Here is a 21,243-nt window from a genome sequence, read left to right as displayed (position 1 = left end):
ATGGCCGAAGCTGTTGTTTCAATAGTGCTCGAAGGGCTCAGCAACCCTATCATTCAGGCATTGAAATCCTTGAAATTCGTAGGTGGTAAGGTTCAGAGTGCACAAACCCAGCTACAAATCATGCAAGGCTATTTGAAAGATGCAGACGCCAGCCAAGGACGCAATGAAGCAATACGCATTTGGGTGGCAAGTGTCAGAGATGCTGCTTATGATCTTGAGGATGTCATTGGAACTTATGTCTTAAAAGTGGCTTTCAAGAGGAAACCAAATGTTTTGACATGGTTTACTGGCATCTTCATAAAAGGAGTTAATCTTCATCGGATTGGCTCAGACATTGAGAAAATTAAAACCGAAATTTCATAGTTGAGTTCGATTATGCCAAGTTTTAACCTACACCAAACAGGGGAGAGTGGAGGTGACACTTATTTTTAGAGGCAACGGAACGGAGGATAGCTTATCCTCATATTGTCGACCCTCAGGTGGTTGGGTTAGCCCGTGGAACAGAGATACTGGCTATGCATTTGATCAAAGAAAAAGGCCCCCGAGTTGTTTCTATTTGGGGGATGGGCGGGTTGGGCAAAACCACTCTTGCAAAACAAGTTTATCATCATGATAAAGTTAAGCGTCATTTCGATTGTCTTGCTTGGGTGTGTATCTCTCAACAATGCCAAGCACGGGAAATTTTGGAAGAAATTCTGACTAAACTCATGTCTCCTACCAATGAGCAAAGACAAGAAATTGCAAAACTGAAGATTGATCAAATAGCAGAGAGGCTTTGGAATACGTAAAGAGAAAGGAAATGTTTGGTGGTGCTTGATGACATTTGGACCAGTGATGCGTGGAGCTCTTTGCAAGCTGGATTTCCAATGAATGAGGAAACTGAGAGTCGAATTTTACTCACTTCTCGCAACAAAGAAGTCGCTTCGTATGCGGACAAAAATGGTTTCCTCTTCGAACCACAGTTGTTGAATGATGATGAAAGCTGGGAACTGTTTAAGAAGATAGCAATTGGAACGGAAGATACAAGTATGTTCTCACACAAACTTTTTATCTCTACTTTTCTTAGTTACTCTAAGAGAATTCTACATGAAGATATTAGTTTTATTATCACAAAAAAATATATATTTATATATATTATTACAATATTTATATTCAGAAAATATACTCAAATCAAAACCTATACTCTAGAAATTACTTTTCTTGAATAGAAAGAACGTGTACCTAACAATGAATCTCTCAATATCCAAATAAATCAGGGCCCACATAACGGACCAACACAAATCAAAGTTTAGGCCGAAGAAAAATCAGAAACTTATGGGATAATTTGTTTTGTATACTTTTCGTCAATTGAATACATGTATCTGATCTTAATATTGTTTCTCAGACCGTAAAATTTATGAACATAAGAAAGAGCTAGGAACAGAGATACTTCAATATTGCAAAGGTTTGTCACTAGCCATCACGGTGCTTGCAGGACTTCTAGCTAGAAAAGATACAGTTGATGAGTGGAATACGGTCCATAAGAATGTTTATGCATATATAAGGAGAGGCACAGACCTTGGGCCGGATTACAAAGGTGAAGGATATGAAGGGGTATCATGGTTATTGGAATTGAGTTACGATAACTTACCTTTTTACTTAAAACTATGTTTTCTCTACTTAGCCCATTTTCCGGAAGATTATGAAATACCGGTGAGTACATTGACTAAACTATGGATGGCAGAAAGTTTTATATCATCAACATCAGTGGAAGTTATGGAAGATGTATCATATATGTGCTTAAGTGAGTTAGTGGGCAGGTGCATGGTTCAAGTTGGAAAACATGGTTCGAGTAAGAAGATCAAGACTGGTCATCTCCACGATCTTATGCGAGACTTATGCATGTCAAAGGCAAAAGAGGAGAACTTTCTCCATATTATTCATTATTATACATTTGGGGACATCAAGCAAACACCAAATGGTAGAGTTCAAAGACTTGCCATCTATTTGGAAAAAACAGTTGTGGGACATTGTTCGGGGAGTTATGAAAATTATGCACATGTTAGGTCTTTGTTATATTTTGTCTCAAGCTACTGCAACTGGAACTCAAAGATATTACGGTCACTATTAAGGGACTTCACATTGCTTAGAGTTTTGAAGTTTGAAAATATGTATGTTAGAAAGCTACCGGGTGAAATTGGGAATCTAGTGCACTTAAGGTTTTTAAGTGTAAAGAAGAGTATTTTTTTCAGAGGTGCCATCATCTATAGCAAATTTGGTATGTTTGCAGACTCTAGATTTACGTGCCCGTTGTTGCGATTTTAAAATTCCAAATCAAAACGTGTTTTCCAAGATAGAAAAATTGAGACATATATATTTACACCAAAATCATAGTGCAAGAGAGAAACGTCTGTTATTTGCTACTGAGGCAGTGAATTTGCATACAGTAGTCAATATTGGTATTCAGGTATCATCTGATCTAGATGATTTTGTTAAAATAACCAACCTTAGAAAATTGGGAGTTATCATGTTTGACGGAGGGGAAAAAAAGGAGAAAAGGACAAACATCATATTTAAGCACCTCCAGTCTCTATCAGTGGACTCTACATTGTTCTCTGGTGGATTGCACTCTCGTTCGTCCACGTTTTTGCTAATACCATGGAACATGGTATTAAGCTATCCTAATATATACAAGCTGCGACTACGCGGAAAAATCACTGAGTTACCAGAAGACCTCATGTGCCTTACGAACCTCACCAAGCTTACACTGATACATTTTGGTGATCTCAAGGACGACCACATAAAAGTATTAGAGAAGCTGCCAAGCTTAAGAATGCTTTTTGCTAGTTACGGGAAATTTCCGGCACATCTTGTTTGCTCAGAGGGAGGCTTTCCATTTCTCGAATTTGTTTCTCTTTATTCGTTGGAGGAGTTCAAAGAATGGAAGGTGGAGAAAGGAGCCATGCGTAGTCTCTGCAAATTGCACATTGAGCATTGCTTAGATTTGGAGGCAGTTCCATATGGGCTCCAATGTATTACTACCCTCAAGGAATTAACCATAAAAAGGATGCGTCTTGAATTCTGTAGCCGGCTTGGGGAAGGAGGAGAGGATTTTTACAAATATTGAGGCATAAGAAGATTCGGGATAAATGGTATGCTAAATTTTGTTTTTCTCTTTTCTTATTTATTATTTCAAGGGAAAAATAAGTAATTGTTTGCCTCCTCTTTCCAGTTGAAGGGAAAACTTGAAGGGAAAAAGAGTTGGGGGCGGAGCAACAGCAAAAAGAGTTGGGTGAAAAGTCTGTTTCATTAAAGTAGTAGTATTTCTATTTTATTTTAGTATATGGTCTGTGATGATTGCCTGCACTTGTTTATTTTTGTATCTCATTTTCCACATTTACTTGCAACTTCGATTGTATGCATATTTGTTATAACAAGAGCCTCTTATTATGTTAAATAAATTTAAACTAATAGTAGTTGCAGTCTGTTTTCAACACATTTTAGAATACATTACACTTAGCACCAATTGTCTTTTGTTTTTTCAATAGCAAGGAAGATGGAATAAAACTGCATATCAATATGATAAATTTTGCTTGATGCAAAAAAAGAAAATACAGAACCGATCATAATAGAGGTCTTTGCCCCAACATAAATTTCATGTTCCTAAAGGTATAACTAAATCACTCAAACCAACTTTTAGGTAGAAAAAGATACAAAGCTAATGAAGGTTTCAGTTTATCAACCAAAATCAATGAAACTATTAGCATATACAGACCATTATCTTGTATATTTATTCAATCATCAATGTAATAAGGCTTATAGAAATGCAGAGAGATTGGCTAGATGAAAGAGGAGAGAATTTCAGAGAGAGAGAGATTGGAGAAGAAGCTAGCTAAAATTGTATTAGCTCAGCTCCAATATAACATGCATATATTGTGCTCTGACAAAACCGTTAGGAATGGAATATTCCTCATTACATTATTCGATCCTAGCCACTCATTTAACTACCCTATGAGATAAAGACAAGTGGCACAAGACTATTACATTTTCTGCTGCATACTTGGACTGTGATCCAAAGCTTCCTTTTAAACGAAGAATAAAAACTTCTTTGTTCTAATTACATTTCAGCAATCACACTTATAAACCAACAAAAACTAACTTCTAGGAGACACAGAGATGGCTCATGATATCCTGGTCCATTGTATCATGGTTGATTATTTAATGAGAACCATGGGCACAAGTATTCAATTTCTAATATTCTATCTTGCCAAAAAACCTCACATAGCTGCTTCAGTTAAACAATTTTTTCAAGCTGCTCTGCTTCAAAACATTTGATCTGTCAGCATTTCTGACAGCATAAATAATGTGAAAAACTTCTAACATTAATCCTATTCACTGTTAGTGTTTTCCTAGCAAATCTGAGCTAATGAGAAAAATGGAGGATTGAGAATAATGAAGAGAGAAAATGATGAACTACAGACTTTGCAAAAATGCTCTGTATTACTTTATTAGGTGAGGCACACATTTCACCCACATGCTTACAGCTCATATAACCGTTAGAGGAGAGAGAGAGCTAGACAGCTCCTAGCTTCAATCTCAACCATCCAACTACACTATTAGTAAGATTAGGACACCTGTCCAAGTCAAGTCCTATGAGACTTAACAAACTTTTGGCTTAGCCTATGAGCCAAGTCTTAACACTAAACAAAATGATTATCTACTAAATCAGTTCACCATTTTACACATTAAGCCTGTCAGTATTCTTTCAATGACATCTCCGTTTTTAGGACATTTCTTGGGTGATAGTATACTAAACTCACATAAGCTACACAGATGCTAGGACTCAAACCCAGAACTTTACCTAGAAAAGCAATAGTTCCAAATTACTACACGAGTGGATCCTTTCTATGAAATCTCCGTTTTTACTTGTGTTAATCGGACAACAGATGAAACTTAGTAGCTTTCCGATGCTAATACAAAAATATCGATTAATCAACATGACAGGAGGAAGCCAGATGGTCTCAACACAAAACAGAAAACATAGAATTGGCACACCTAAGAACTCGCTTACTATTTCTTTCCGTAGTATAACATATATTCAGCTCTCATAAAAATCCCATTTGCAGAGGAAAAATTCCCAGCCATTCATTGCTTTGGTGAGTATTCACAGTGGCGATGGACCTCAAAGTCTGTGCTTTTGTAGGCTGGGATCAATAGCAGCTTTACGCAGGCGGCTGCGGCGAAAAACCACCATAGCTCTGTAATGGGCTTGCTGGTTTTGGAGGTTTTTTCAGTTTCGGGGTGGTTTGTACTTCCATGGAGTTGAAACTTCAGAGAACAACCAGGATTTCGATTCAAAGAAAACTGAATTCAAGAGAAATGAAGGAGAAAGAAAAAGAAAAAAACCTGAGATTTCATTGCTATGAACTCTAACGAGGAATCATTTTGTCTCCGCGTTGGGTCCGATCTCGATTGAGAGACCCAAAACCCCGACGAAAGCTTTTGAAGACGGCTGCTTGGCTAGGCTTTGGGCTAGGTGACCACAGACCAGCCCAACCGTGAAAGCGGGGACTAAAATGTACCAAAAAGAAAAAAAGCGGGGAATACTGTAGTTTCCCATTTTTCTTCGGTTGGTGCATAGCATATGACAATTTACTCAAATATTATATGAATATCAGAGGAAGCTGTGGTTAGGCCTAACCGGCTAACCGGCGGTGGAATATTATATGAATATCAGAGGAAGGAGGTTTGATGCATACTTAAGACCCAAAAAAAAAAAAAAAAAATTGGGGGTTGAAGCATAAGTTGTGGGATTTTTGGCATTTTCAATTGACAAGTAAAACGTAATACTTATGTATTGGATGATATTGTAAAGTTAAATTGTTTATGTATGTCAAGAATTGAACGAGATGGAAAATGAAAAAAATACATAGATTGCAAGTTACTCTTTGTATATAGTCAAATCCATTCTAAATGTATTACACATAGTTATGTCAAATCTTAGCATATATGGATTGTAATTGTCTAATATTACAATTTATGCTTATAACATTAACCTTAGATTTAGAATCCCTCTATCCAAATGAAGCCTTAAACTCATACCTTTGTTGATGGCTTGTGCCTTTGCTGAGGTTATGCCTCTTTTGACATCTTGTATGTTTTTTAGTGCGGTTATTTTGAGTTCATGCATTTATTGATGATTGGTATTTCTAATAAGATTATCTTGAGTTCATACCTCTAATGACAGGTTTTGAGGGCTTATGTTTCTTACCTCGACTGAAGGATTTAGTTTAGAGAGATTTACTGTTATACCCAATATAAGACCCCAAATTATAAAAAAGAAATCCCATATGAAATGGACTTTAGAAACATACCCAAAGTCCATTTAAAACATAACATAAAGGCTTTTAACTTCTTTCAAATTACAAAACTATCATTGATTTCTTAAAACAAACCCAACTCCAAAACCTTATTAAAAAAAACCCAAAATACTCAATAGGGCATCAAGTAATTTAATAATCAAAATTAAATTCAATAGAGCCAGTTGTCATATTTTGGGTTTTTTAAAATTTGTTTATAGAAATTAAATGGTGTAGGGTTTATCTATATTATTAGTGCTAAGAATGAGTATATGACTAAATATGTCTTTAGTTTATGCCTCTATTGAGGGCTCATGTATTGTACCTCGACTAAAGTTTTTGATTTATGCCTCTACTTAGGTCTTTATGTATTATAGACCGACTAAGGTTTTTAGAGTTTAGATATTTACACTACAGAAGTTATTGAAGCCCTGAATCAAGGTAAGGTTTCAAGAGAGAGCTAACTACTTTCCTCCAATCAAAGTAAAATTTAGTACAAGGTGTGTCACATATATATATATACATCCAATACTATATCTTAATATGCAGCATCCCAATGTCAAAATTCCAAGACTCATTTTAAATAGTGGTGTTGACAGACCCCATACGTGGTGTTGGATGTTCCGGCTTATGAGGGAGATTATGTGATGGTTAGGTCACACGTGGCGTAGGTTATACGGCGTGTTGACAGACCCTATACGTGGTGTTGGATATTCCGGCGTATGGGGAGATTTTGTGATTGTTAGGTCCCATGTGGCGTAGGTTATCCGGTGTGAGGACAGACCTCATACGTGGCGTTGGATGTTCCTGCGTATGGGGGAGATTATGTGATGGTTAGGTCACACGTGACGTAGGTTATCCGACGTGTTGACAGACCCCATATGTGGCGTTGGATGTTCCGACGTATGGGGAGATTTTGTGATTACCAGGGATATGAATAAAGGATTGTTATATTATATTGGGAAAGACATGTTTGTAGAAAGAACTATGTGTGGCTTGATCCCTTAGTAAGAGTACGTAGTGTCACGGGATGAGCGAGCGGCGCTGCGCAGCGGAAGCGAAACACAAATTCTCGCCACTCAAAGCACACCCGTGCGGCCCAGGATCCCTTCGGATCCCAGTCAGCATTCTCCCCACTTCATGATATTCATGACTCTCACAACTCCGCGAGAGGTTTACCTTCAGGTGTCGTCTCTTACTAGACAACGAGTCACACTACCGTGTGACTATATAATCACTCCGCATCCGGCAACGAACCCTCGACGCCCATACATCAAGCGTTGCATAAGACACGTCAACTGCATCGACCACGTCGCATGCTTTCCTCATGTCTCGCTCATGTCCATGTCAAGACATAGCGATCTAACCCACCATCGGTTTACCCACACTTCTGTCGGTCATTCCTTTAGCGTTCACGATAGCCCACATCCTCAAGCTATACACGCAAGCTGTTATACTTTCATGTCGCCCAAGCCTTGGCGACATATGTTTTCCAAATATCCCACATAACCATCTATGCATTGCATGGGGTCGCAACCCATGCGTACTGGCATCCGAATATCTTCCTTCAATATTAGACAAGGCCGAACCCAAGCCAAGTCCATCGAGTATTGTCATATGTCTCGCTAGCCGATGGCATAGCGAATGCCATATCTTGACCTCACTCTTTCCAACGATGCGCAATACGAACGGCCCTGCGTGTTCGTACTGTCCTCGAGAATTCCTTTCCCTCGGAGGCACAGATTATCCTTCAACAATCTTATGCCCGCCCTTATGACTATCTTCAATCTCATAAGGATGCTCGCTTAGTGCCACAAGGGTATAAGCACCAGGGGTGGTGGAGAGCATGACACCATGTCACCCCCTATATAGCATTTTATGCATTTAGCCTTCTGCCAGGAGGGAACATCACCTATGCACGAAGAGTCATAATTGGGCATAACTCCTTCATACGAACTCCGAATGGCGAACCGTCAGTTGCGTTTCCTGCGTCTCGACATCACGAACATTTCAGTATTCTTGGTTCCCTCAGGTTCCTTCCGTAACCTTCGAAAATACCCAAAATACGCTTCACAAGTGCATCTTGGCCAACACCAACCATTCTAGCTCTTAAGCTATCGCCCGTCCACACTTAGACTTACCTCATAAGCGCATAGATGTCCCAACGGAGTCACGGTAGCACTTGTCTAAATGCAACCCCATACGTGGTGTTGGATATTCCGGCGTATGGGGAGATTTTGTGATTGTTAGGTCCCACGTGGCGTAGGTTATCCGGCGTGAGGACAGACCTCATACGTGGCGTTGGATGTTCCTGCGTATGGGGGAGATTATGTGATGGTTAGGTCACACGTGACGTAGGTTATCCGGCATGTTGACAGACCCCATATGTGGCGTTGGATGTTCCGACGTATGGGGAGATTTTGTGATTACCAGGGATATGAATAAAGGATTGTTATATTATATTGGGAAAGACATGTTTGTAGAAAGAACTATGTGTAGCTTGATCCCTTAGTAAGAGTACGTAGGCAGCCTAGGGTAGCGCTTAGGTGCAGCCGCGGGCTAAAATTTACTTGGGTGGTTTTATTGAGATTGGTTCCGACCTTGTCATTGGTCCTGAAATTTGGGTGAAAACGAGATGTGAATGGGTTAGGAGGTTAAAACCTCGTATGTTGGATATTTGGGAAGTTATTTTATATTGATTATAGTGGGCATTCATTATTGGCATTGTTTAGAGTTTGTTGGTGATTTCGCTTCGGATTATTTGAAGGCCGGAGGCCGTCTATGTGAATTGCATGTTGTTATATTGTGCGTGCTGTCCGTTGGGATATCAAATTGTGAATTTTGTGCAGGTTTAAATTTGGGGAATGTTCAATTTACAGGGGAGACTCTATACAACTTGCGTAGGTAACTCAATTCATGAACCCTTAGACGATATGCTTGTAGGCCTCATCATTTGGCCCGTAGGCTCATAGGCCGATGGGGGCCCGGCCCGTTATGGGCTTTGAGATAGCCTGGTCGGGCTAGGCTTGGGCTTGGGTGTCTGAAGCCCGGTCCAACCCGATTAAGCCCAAGAAAGCCTGGCCCGGCCCCCCCACAAAAATCCGGCCCGTTAGGCCCGCATACATATATAATTATGTATAAATAAGAGTTTAGGTTTAGGATTATATCACTTAAATCACATATATAATTTGTTTCATTTCATTTACTTTTTCCCAATTTATAATTGGATGATTAGCACATTAATTTGTGTCGATTGTTACTCCAACAATTATAATTGGATGATTAGCACACTAATCATATATATAAGATGAACAACATATCACATCACCAAATATAATCATATCACAAAACATAATTGTACCACCAAATATAACCATGCTTTTCTTGAACACATTACCAAATATTTGCATATTTATTCATACCATCCTTTAAAAAAATATTTTTTTGACACTTATTATTTTTTAAAATTATTTCTTAAAACGTATTACGATCTAATTATGTAATAACCTAAAAAATAATACTTGGTTTTATTATTTTTGTAGAAAATCTTATAAGTTGTGTGACTTTATTGGGTATTTTATGAATTTGGTTTGAAGTGAAAATATTGGAATTAAGTGAGTTTAATCTCAAATTTGGACTAAAATGCCTTTATGATTAAGTTTATGATTTTTTTTAATGAAGTAGGGCTCATTTAGGCCCGGCCCAGCCCGATGGGCTTTCTCAAGCCCGGCTCATGGGTCGAGCTTGGGCCTTGAATTTTCTAAAAGAACCCGGCCCGGCCTGATATTTTCTCTCTCCTCTTTAAAACCCGGCCTGACCCAGCCCAAGCCCATTAAATTTGGGCCGGGCTAGCCCTCCCCGGCCCATTGACGAGCCCTATATGCTTGAATGTAATAAGGTCTATTTAAATAAATAAAAAATCAGATGTGATAGCGTACTTAGTTCCGTTAAAATCAGACTAATGGTTGAATGAACATAATTAAAACCTTAGTGTAACTGTCCTAAACAATTGGCAATCCCTGGCCTCCTCTTTCTCAAAAAAATACTTCAAGAGCCGTTTTTAGTTTAAGAGGGGAGGAAGCCACTGTTCTTCCTCCCCTCTCCTCTCCTCTCCTCTCTTCCTCCATTTTCTTCTTCCCCAACTTTTAGAGATAGAAGGTTCCCCCTATTTATCTTTGTTATGTTATAATTTTCCTTCACCCATCACGAGCGGCTGCATCTCGGCGTCATATTAACACCAGCGTTTCAGCATCAAATCTCCACCACCATCTTTTTTTGCAGTTTATTTATATTTAGAATAAGTTGCAGAGACTCTTTTGGTCCTCTGTATAGTTTTTACATCTCCTTTTGTGAGAGTTTTCCACTTCTCCTTTGTGAGAGCTTATTGTTATGGCTTGATTTTTTCAAGCTTTATCTATTTTTTATTATTCTGAGTTTGCAATCTTAGTTGGGATCAAGGACGGACCCAGAATTTCAACATAAAATGGGCTAAATTTACCTAACGTACAAACCTACTAAAAAAAAAAAAAAAAAACTCAACAGTATAAATGAATCATTTATAAAATAATATATATATATATATATATATGAGTGAAACATTTACTTCAATTGAAAAAGAAAAAAAAAACTTCATTATCAATGAGTGTTAAGATTTTTTTTTAATTTTTTGGATAAGCCCAATGCATGTTCAACCTAGGTTTGAGCTTTGGCATCCATAATGCCAAAAGGAGGAAATAAAAAATATTTTTACTTGAGTGGAGTGGGTTGTTCGGTAGAAGAGAGAGAATAGGTTAGAAAAGGGTATAATTGAGTTTTGCTTTTAAAAATATACTTTGAATTGGTGATGTATGTATTTTGGGCTGGAAAAAAAAAAAAAATCACCTGGGCTATAGCCCAAGTTAGTACCTTCTGTGGTCCGTTCCTGGTTGGGATGTCTATGCCATAGTTTATTCAATTATGTGTGATCGTTATTGGAGGCGTGGAACAACAATATAGTTGCCGGTAAAAACTCAGCATGTTATTTTCGAATTATTCAGATCAGTGACACGGAAGCATTTACAATTTCAAAAACAATCTCTTCTTGTGTAGGTGTATACTGAGAATCGACCAGCTGAACACTATGTGAGTAATGTTGGTTGGATCCCCATAATCTATGATGGTTTGAATAAAATCACATATACAAGAGTGAGACTTGAGGTGGCTGCGTGTCAACTATCTCAACTGGCACTGGCACTGGCACTTCCCCAATAGTTGAAGCAATACTCATATTAGAAGATGCCTGAGTTGGTCTCTTATTTTGGCATGCACAATAAAATGATGTGAACCAATACTACTACTATATATATCACAGCATGTTGTATTCTATTTCTTGCGTCTGTAATTTGCAGCTTCCTATAATCTTTCTGTTTCGAAACATTGAAGATTGCCCTCCTGTTTGGGCCTAATTCTGTGCGCAAGACCCTGCCTGGTATTTGGGCTCTCATCAAATTGAAAATTAGGCTTTATTTACCAAAAATAGTGAACGACCCATACTGTTCAACATTTGGGTTCTTATTAATTCAGCTCAAAAGCAGAAGTCAGGTTTTCATAGCTTGGTCATCATTCTGTGTTTGTGTGGTAGAAGATTGATTGTTGCACCACCATCGATCATTACCTTGGTGATTGGCTAAATACCTCCTTAGAAAAAGTAATATTTTTTGGGTTAAACATGAAATAAAGTTTACTTCCATAAGAACCAAAAAAATTGGTCCCGTGTCAATGGATATTGTCTAGTGAAAAGTGATATTCACTTGTAGTCGTGTTCTCAGGTAACCCCCTCCCCTTCCCCTCCCCCTCTACGATTGCAACTACAAAAAGTAAATCCTACAAAGAGAGACTACAAATACCCAATAAACTAAAAATAATAATTGATTTACTCATTTCAAATAAAAATTGCAACACACAACAATAAATAGAAGCTGATCTATCATCACGTCATCACCAAAACAACCAAGCATCCACCAAACTCTTCCAAGAAAGAGAGGCTGGAATGGATGGGTGAGGTGCAGAGGTAGAGAAAAGAGGCTAGGGAAAGGTCTTGGATGGTAAGGAAGGGAGGGAAGGGAGGAGGAGAAGAAATGGAGGCCACCGATCTCTTTGAGGGACGGCAGCTGAAATTTTTTATTTTTTTTTCTCTTAGAGTGTTAGAAAGGGAGAAATCACAAAATTTCATGACATCATGGCATAGTTGTGGAGAAGTAACGCTAGCTGTTAGATGCTATTGGATTTATTACATGTATTAGAATTGTCTGTTTAGTAAATTAAGTATGTTCATTTTAATTACACAGTGGCTCAGCAAAATGGAGTTCGGATGAGATATGGAACAGTATGGGTGGGCATCAATGCTGCCGAACGGATGAGACCAGTTGATCCAAATCATAATTATCAGTTTGGTTTGGTTTTAATAAAATAAAGTCAAACGGTTGAAAAATTGAACTGGACCGTATATGAGTTTGGTTTGGTTTGGTTTGGTTTGGTTTTGAATTTTTATAAACCGACCTAAACCAAACCGGACGAATACTTGTATATTTAATTTTCTTACATTTTATTTTACATGTGTAATACTCTAATTCGATAATAATTTGAATTTGAAGTTGGATCTACCTTTCGAATTATTGATATTTGAATTGTAGGTATATTAGTTATTAAATTTGAAGTTTTATGGCATGTGGAATTTTAGGATGATTTGACACCTTAGAAAATGAAAAAATTATGTAGTCGGTTGTGAATTTTTTGGTTGTAATTCGACTAACAATGTTGAAAAAATGTAAAAGGAAGAGAATTGGCTTAGATCCAAACTAGCCGAACCAAATTAAACCAAATCAAACTATTTGAAATTAATTTGGTTTGATTCAGTTTTCTCTATTATATCATATTGATTTGGCTATAATTTTGAGGTGAAATCGATCCAATTCAGAACAAGAGTATATAAATAATTTTAAAACAATTTTTGTTCAAATTGACTAAAGTTTTATATTCAGTTTTTAAAAGCCAAAGAGAAGCGTACCCTGCCAGTTCTGAGTAGTTTACTCAGTCAACGTAAAATTGAGTAGCTCTTGTTTGTACTTTTAATATGGATGACATCTGAATATGGTTGTACTTTAATATCTTAACAAAAAAAGACAAAGAAACTAATTAACAAAGGGAGTTGTTAATTACACGGCGCAAGAAAACAAAAGAGTAGATAATTCATATGAGTCATCAGATTGGGACTTTAATTATAGAAGTTAATTTGGGAATCTGCCAGGGGTAGAAGGGACTTCATCATACATAAAGCGGAAGAAAGCAGATTTAATTTCATCAATCCAAAGAAAGAGAAGAGAAGGCAAAACAAGAAAGAAAAATAAAAGGAGCTGGTTTAATCGTTTTCTTTTGGAGAAAATCATGGCTGAGGCTGTTGTTACAATTGTTGCAGAAGGGATCAAGCCCCTCGTAGACTACATCATTCAGCAGGCGAATTTTTTGGGTGGAGTCAGCGATCAAGTTGAGGTTGCGCAAACTGAGCTACAATTAATGCTGGGCTACCTGAAAGACGCAGATGCCAGACAAGGAGAGGATGAAGTAGTACGCATTTGGGTTGCAACCATTAGAGATGCTGCTTATGATTTGGAGGATGTGATTGAAACCTTTGTCTTGAAGGTGGCTTCCAGGAGGGAAGGAAGTTTGAAGATTGTTTTGAAAAGGTTTGCTTGCATCTTTAGAGAAGGATATCATCTTTACAAGACAGGGTTGGAAATTGAGAAGATTACAACTAAACTTTCCACATTGAGATCGGTTTTGCAAAGTTATAATATAAGAGAAACAAGGGGGAGTGGTGGAGGTGGCGGTTCTTCTTTTGAGAGGCAACAAGAGATGAGGCTAACTTATCCCCATGTTATTGAACGTGAAGTTGTTGGGTTGGACGACGGCGTAAATATATTGGCTACGCATTTAGTGGAAGAAGAAAAATGCAGTCGAGTTGTTTCTATATGGGGCATGGGCGGTTCCGGGAAAACCACAATTGCAAAACAGGTTTTTCATCATAGTAAAGTTCGACGAAGTTTTGATTGTTTTGCTTGGGTGTGCATATCTCAACAATGTCAAGGAATTGATGTTCTGGAAGAAATCTTAATTAAACTTACTTCTGCTACCAATGAGCAAAGAGAAGAAATTGAAAAAATGAAGAAGGATAGAGTAGCAGAGAAGCTTTGTATCATCCAAAGAGAAAGGAAATGCTTGGTTGTGCTTGATGACATTTGGACCCGTGATGCTTGGAACACTTTAAAAGCTGGATTTCCAATTAACCAGGAAACAAAGAGCCGAATATTACTCACCACACGCAACAAGGAAGTAGCCTCACATGTAGACGAAAATGGTTTCCTCTACCAACCTCATGCATTGAATGATGATGAAAGCTGGGAATTATTTGAGAAGATAGCACTTTTTGGAAGGGATTATACAAGTACTTTCTTAATCCCACTTTACCTATCAATTAAACCTAATAGAGATCATTAATGCTCAGTTTACACTGCATACATTTTATTTTCTATATCAAATTTTCTCCATTTCAAATATCATTCTACGGACTTCAAACTGTTTCAAATGTGGTACTTAGTTAAGAAGCACGAGAGAGTTATAGTGCCACAATCATAATAGCACGGGGATGTTGATTATGTAGAATGTCATGTTCTGTTTTATAGTGCTGCATATATAATTGCTGATCTAATAAACTTAGCTATTTTATTGCTTCTTTTTTACTTGTAGACTCTGAATCATATGCAAAGAAGGAAGAACTAGGAAAGAAGATGCTTCAACGTTGTGCAGGGTTGCCATTAGCAATCAGTGTGCTTGCAGGACTTTTAGCTAGAAAAGACACTGTTGAGGAATGGAATACAGTGCTTGAGAATGTTGATGTATATATAAGGAGAGGTACAATTCTTGAACGAGAATATAAAGGTCAAGAATATGAAGGTACGTCATGGGTGTTGGCATTGAGTTATGATGACTTACCGTATCGCTTGAAACTTTGTTTTCTATATTTAGGCCTATTTCCTGAAGATTATGAGATACCAGTGAAAAGATTGACTAAATTGTGGGTGGCAGAAGGCCTATCATCAGCATCCATGGAAATTATGGAAGAAGTATCCTATAGCTGCTTAATTGAGTTGGTGAATAGGTGCATGGTTCAAGTTGGAAAATACGGTTCAACTAAGAATGTTAAAACTTGTCGTCTCCATGATCTTATGCGAGACTTGTGCGTACTAAAGGCCACAGAACAGAGCTTTCTCCATACTATCAATGTTTCTGCAGCCACAGGAACCAAGGCAGCCCCAACCAGTAAGGTTCGAAAGCTTGCCATCTATTTGGACAAAGAAGTTGACAAATTAGTTCCCACATCAGATGAAAGAGATGGTCACCTCAGATCTCTTTTATACTTTGTCCCAACACAATTTTTCTGGAATAAAAGAGTAATGCGGTCAATATTTGAGGACTATAAATTGCTTAGAGTATTGAAGTTTGAAGATATGTTAGGAGGAGTAGAGTTACCAAGTACGATAGGGAATCTAGTCCACTTAAGGTTTTTGAGTCTAAAGAATAGTAGAATAAAGAAATTGAGGTCATCAATAGCAAATTTGGTATGTTTGCAAACTCTAGATTTACGTTGTCGTATCTTGGTGAGGAGAATCCCAAATGTGATTAGGGACATGGAACAATTGAAACATTTATATTTACCTGCTTCTTATAACAGAGTAAGTGGTAAACTGAGATTGGCTACTCTTCCCCATTTGCAAACATTAGTCAATGTTTCAAGTAAGGATTGTGATTTGATTGATCTTGCTGAATTACGTTACCTCAGAAAACTGGTCGTAGAAGTACAGAGCTTGAAAAATCTTGAGGAGATGTTGAAGTCAACAAGCATTACATTTAACCGCCTTAGGTCTTTATCTGTGCAATCTGATAACGAAGAAGTTTTATTGAGGATGCCATTAAGCTGTCATCATATATTCAAGCTGCAATTAAAGGGGCCAATAAAAGAGTTGCCAGAGGGGCTCAAGAACTATCAGAACCTCACCAAGATATCGCTTTCTGAAACTCTTCTCAAGGATGACCAGATAGAAATACTAGAAAACCTGCCAAAGTTAAGAATGCTTTTCCTCGAAGGTTATACTTCTGTGCATATCAGGGCTTTTCCAAGAACACTTGTTTGCTCAGCAGGAGGCTTTCCTTATCTCGAATTCCTTTCCCTCCGTCAGTTGTGTAAACTGAAGGAGTGGAGGATGGAGAATGGAGCCATGCCTAGTCTCAGGAGGTTGCACATTGAACACTGCATAGATTTGACGTCAGTTCCAGATGGCCTTCAGTATATTACTACCCTTAAGGAATTGCATGTTAAACGGATGCCTTCTACATTCTGTGATAGGCTTCAGGAAGGAGGAGAGGATTTCTACAAAATCCAACATGTGCCTTCTGTTATGTTGTTTCAGATCTGGTAGAAGGGTACGATAATTATTTTCCTATGTTTCGTTCTTTTTTATTTATTTTCCCTTAGAACTAACTCTTCTTCGACTTTGTTCTTGAAGCACAGATGGCTGGCGGCCTTCGAAGTTACAGGGACTGTAAGGCTTGCAAAATTAGGTGAAAACTCTGTTGTTAACGAGTTAACTTATCTTCGATTCAGTATCTCAGAGGCTATCAATGTAAAATGTAACACTTAATTCATATGAAACGGGAAAAAAATGGATTTTGTTTCCTATGCGGACAAAAATGGATTTTGCTACCAACCATTGTCATTGAATGATGATGAAAGCTGAGAATTGTTTGAGAAGATGGCAATGTTTGGAATAGAAGATACAAGTATGTTCTCGCACAAACCTTTCACCTCTACTTTTCTTGTTTATTACATGATTTCCGTATGTCACTTTTCTTTTTTCCAAAAATTCACTCTTAAATTTATATGGTTTTGATTGAGTAAATAATTGAGGTCAGCAAGACCAAAGTAGCATTATTTTTATTTATTTTATTTTATTGAATTTATCAGATCCGAGCAAGGCAAAGGATAGAAAAAGGTAACCTGTTTGTAAAGGTAATCTGGTTGAGCATATGAACATTAATGATTGGACTATCTTTTTCCTAGCAATCTTGCCATCTTGCCAAGGCCAAACAACTAACTTTTCTGGGAATTTACATTTTTTAGGGACACCCTTGTAAGGGACTCTGTATTGTATTTCACTAATACAACTGTAGATTTTGTATATATTCATTCAAAAATTACTTCTACCGAAAAAAAAACAAAAAAAACAAAAAAAACCTTGCATCCAATATCATTTTACTACTCAATTAAAATATTTTAATTTAAGTTTTTTCTTGGAACACCCTGTTTATTGATTTTGTTGGTCTCAATTAGATGTGTTAAGGATATGCATGAATTTTTACAAGGATAATCTATGAATGAAAATGTAAAAAATAGAGGTTTTGGATCATTGCAAAAAAAAAAAATTTTAAAGGGAACCTTAAAGGGTATCCCTCGAATATATTTGAGGGATCACTCAATAAAAAGAGACTTTATATATATAGCCGGCCCTAACTTTTGGCTGGGGAATAAATTAAAATGATGCCTTTCTTCTTTGTGTCCAATCAATTTAGAATTTTATTTTATTTTTAACAAATCTTGTAGACAGTGGCGGACCTGTGCATGCGCAAGGAGGTGCACCTGCACCTCCGGTCGCCAGAGAAGTCCATTACAAGAGCTGGAATTGCACCTCTGTTTCAGAAACGAGATGCACAGCACCTGTTCGACGAAATGCCCAAACCAACATTTTAATTGCAGGGATTTTGAGAACAATTTCTGATGCGCCGCCAACTCATTACACAATCAAAATACAGTCGCTTTCATTGCTATCCGTACATTCACTGGAGAAATATGAATCAGGGGTGTTTGAAGCTGGAGGATACAAATGGTAGACTATTCTTTTCTCTCATTTCGTAAACAAGTTCGTATACTTACGTTACTCTGTTCTCATAATCTTAATTTGCATTCGTTGTTATTATCTGCTTCTTATGTTCAAGCTGCATTAGAGTACTATCAATTGTGGTTTTGCTGCAGGAAAATGGTTTTCTATCCAAATGGAAACAAGAGCAGGAATGTGAAAGAGCACATCTCTCTCTACTTAGTATTGGCTGGAGCAAATGGCCCCCAGACTTGTTGGGAAGTGCATGCTGCTTTCAGGTTGTTTTTGCTTGATCAGAATACTGGCAAGTACTTGGCTCTTCAAGGTACCATTTATTTTCATTTTACTCTTAAACATATAGCAGAGAACAGATAAGCCAATGTTTCTCATGTATATAAGATACTGCCCCATATTCTGATTCTTTTCTTTTTATGTCATATGTATTAATTGCTTAGAAAAAAATGAAAGGCGCTTCCATGGGATGAAGCTTGACTAGGGATTTGATCAATTCCTCTCTCTCAAAGTTTTTACTGACACTTCCAATGGATTTCTCATGGAAGATGCCTGCGTGTTTGGAGCGGAGGTCTTCGTTCGTAAAGAAAAAAAGCACATGCAAAGGAGAGTGTCTATCAATGATCAAGGATGCCGTTATGTACAAGCATGCTTGGAAAATTGACAACTTCTCAAAGTTAAACGCGGAGAGCTATGACTCACAAACATTCATTGCTGGAGACCATAAATGGTGCATAAGCGTCCTCATTGATTAATATATCCTTCTGTACAGGCTTTTTATTTCCTCCTTATCTCTCTCTCTCTCTCTCTCTCTCTCTCTCTCTCTCTCTCTCTCTCTCTCTCTTCTTGTGCAAATTTTACTTACATGAAGTTGGTAAAGAATCAGTTAAAGTGCTAGAGAAAGTTTACGAACCAAAACAAAACAAAGGAGATGTGTTGAGCAAATTATGTGCCCAAAAGCAGTAAAGTTTGCATATGAAAACTAAACTTGCTGCAGAAGTTATTAAGTGCAGGTAATCTTATCTAAAAATGTTTGTTGCTTGTTGCAGGAAGATACAACTGTATCCGAAGGGAAGAGACATTGGGACGGGTAGCCATCTCTCTCTTAGCTTTTTTTTTTTTTTTTTTTGGGGTTTTGAGCTCTTAGCTTTTAAATATTGCACCTCCGTTGAAAAATTCCTGGATCCGCCGCTGCTTGTAGAGCTTTGATTAGTCTAGCTTTGCTTTCCAAAACTCTGACAACTGTAGTAATGTAAAGAGGATGATTCATTGCAAATATGCAAAGAAAAAATTATAGTTAAATACATGCAATAAAAAATACATATCTTTGATGACATGTATACGTAGCTCTAATTAAATTTATATTAGAATACTAGAGAAAGACTATTTGGTAAGTCTAATAACATACTTACAAAAACAAATCCATATATAGAGTGGTTACGTACGAAATATATAAATTATACAACTTGCGAATTCCTCATCTGTTTGTTGATGGACCCTGAATGATGGTTGGTAGAACAAGTGGGACTTTCACAGCTAGAGATTACACAAAAAAACAAACTGCTAAATCTGATAAAGGTTTTGAATTGATGTCAGGACTAACAGTGGCTTTTGCTTAAAGGATAGAGTTATGGTAAATCATTTTAAGAGTTGACAATTGCTCATGTGCTTGTTAATTGGCCCTGAATGACGACGGTGGGTGTGGGATTTTGACAGCTAGTGATTACACAAATATTCAACTTTGAATAATGTTAATACTTAATCCCCGTTTGTTAATGCAGCTTGGAGAACTGGTGGATATTGCAATTTGCGATTCCTATATACACAATTGGTTCACTTTAATTTGCTGACTTCTTATATATTATTTCATTAATCTAAAAGGCAGAAGAAGAAGAAGAAACACAAAAGTCTGCCTTAGTTGTTTTCGTTTCAAGAAAAGAAATATGGCCGATGCTGTTGTTTCAATTGTGCTCGAACGACTCAGACTCTCTCATTGATGAATTGAAATTCTTGGGTGGAGTGAGCGATCAGGTTGAGATAGTACAATCCCAGTTACAATTGATGCAAGGCTACCTCAAAGATGCAGATTCAAGACAAGGAGACTGTTGACGGAAGTCTCCTAATTAATAAAAGAGATTTATTTTCTTGATTAATTAAGGGATTTACTTTCCTATTTTTTATATAATTGATAAATCATTGTACAATTAGGAGATACTTTCCTAATTCTTTACTGTATCTAATTCCTTATAAAGCCCACATGTAAATTCTTATATATACCTCCTTATGGAGAAGAATAAATTAAAACATAAAGTATTCAAACTCTATTTATATTTTAACAGAGACAATGTGGTACGCATTTGGGTCGCAAGTATTAAAGATGCCACTTAATGATTTGGACGATGCCATCGAAATTTTTGTATTAGAAGTGGCTTCCAAGAGGATGACACAGTTACTTGCAGGACTTCTAGATAGAAAAGACACAGTTGACAAATGGACTGCAGTGCATAAGAATATTTATGCATATATAAGAAGAGGGATAGACCTTGGGTCCAATTCCAGAGGTGAAAGATATGAAGGGGTATCATGGTGGTTGGAATTGAGTTACAACAATTTATCATATCACTTAAAAGTATGCTTTCTGCACTTAGCACATTTTTCAGAAGATTATAAAATACCGATGAGTGTATTGACTAAACTATGGATGATTTTGTTAAACTAACCCACCTTAGAAATCTGCTGTTAGTTATAATTTTACATCCTTACTGAGGTTTTGGATAAAATGGTACGCTAAATTTTTTCTGTTTTTTTATTTTTGTTTTTGTTTTTCTTATTTATTTTTCAAGGGAAAAAGAACTAAATCACTTGAAGGGAAAAGGAATTGTGGGCGTAGCTCGTCAAATTGTTTCTTTATGAGTTAGTATATGGTC

At 37.3% G+C, this 21,243-nt stretch overlaps 2 protein-coding genes and 1 pseudogene across 3 annotated transcripts; all 3 read left to right on the top strand.

Annotated features, from left to right (window-relative positions):
- LOC117618176 (putative disease resistance protein At1g50180) lies at window positions 1–3,106 on the top strand. The gene is given in 5 exon segments (XM_034347782.1): window positions 1–306; window positions 480–709; window positions 791–1,026; window positions 1,385–2,220; window positions 2,222–3,106. Coding segments are annotated over 5 exon segments (2,493 nt in total).
- A 10,589-nt stretch (window positions 3,107–13,695) lies between these two features.
- LOC117619488 (putative disease resistance protein At1g50180) lies at window positions 13,696–17,427 on the top strand. 2 transcript variants are annotated; one of them, XM_034349458.1, is made up of 4 exons: window positions 13,696–14,817; window positions 15,120–16,853; window positions 16,942–17,210; window positions 17,395–17,427. In XM_034349458.1, the coding sequence occupies exons 1-2, from the start codon at window positions 13,761–13,763 to the stop codon at window positions 16,847–16,849; spliced, it is 2,787 nt and encodes a 928-aa protein (XP_034205349.1). In that variant the 5' UTR covers window positions 13,696–13,760; the 3' UTR covers window positions 16,850–16,853; window positions 16,942–17,210; window positions 17,395–17,427. The 2 variants fall into 2 exon arrangements, with proteins under 2 accessions (XP_034205349.1, XP_034205350.1); XM_034349459.1 differs by having other exon boundaries at window positions 16,937–17,210.
- LOC117618175 lies at window positions 17,183–19,525 on the top strand (annotated as a pseudogene).
- Window positions 19,526–21,243: the final 1,718 nt, after the last annotated feature.

Source organism: Prunus dulcis, chromosome 2, assembly GCF_902201215.1.
Source record: "Prunus dulcis chromosome 2, ALMONDv2, whole genome shotgun sequence".
Lineage (NCBI taxonomy): Eukaryota > Viridiplantae > Streptophyta > Magnoliopsida > Rosales > Rosaceae > Prunus > Prunus dulcis.
Note: the sequence above shows the minus strand (reverse complement) of the source record. Positions and strands in the feature narration are given on the sequence as shown.

Coding starts and splice junctions, on each gene's coding strand:
- LOC117619488 (XM_034349458.1), top strand. CDS start 13,761: ATGGCTGAGGCTGTTGTTACAATTGTTGCAGAAGGGATCAAGCCCCTC. Junction 14,818..15,119: donor TTTTGGAAGGGATTATACAA/GTACTTTCTTAA, acceptor TTTTACTTGTAG/ACTCTGAATCATATGCAAAG.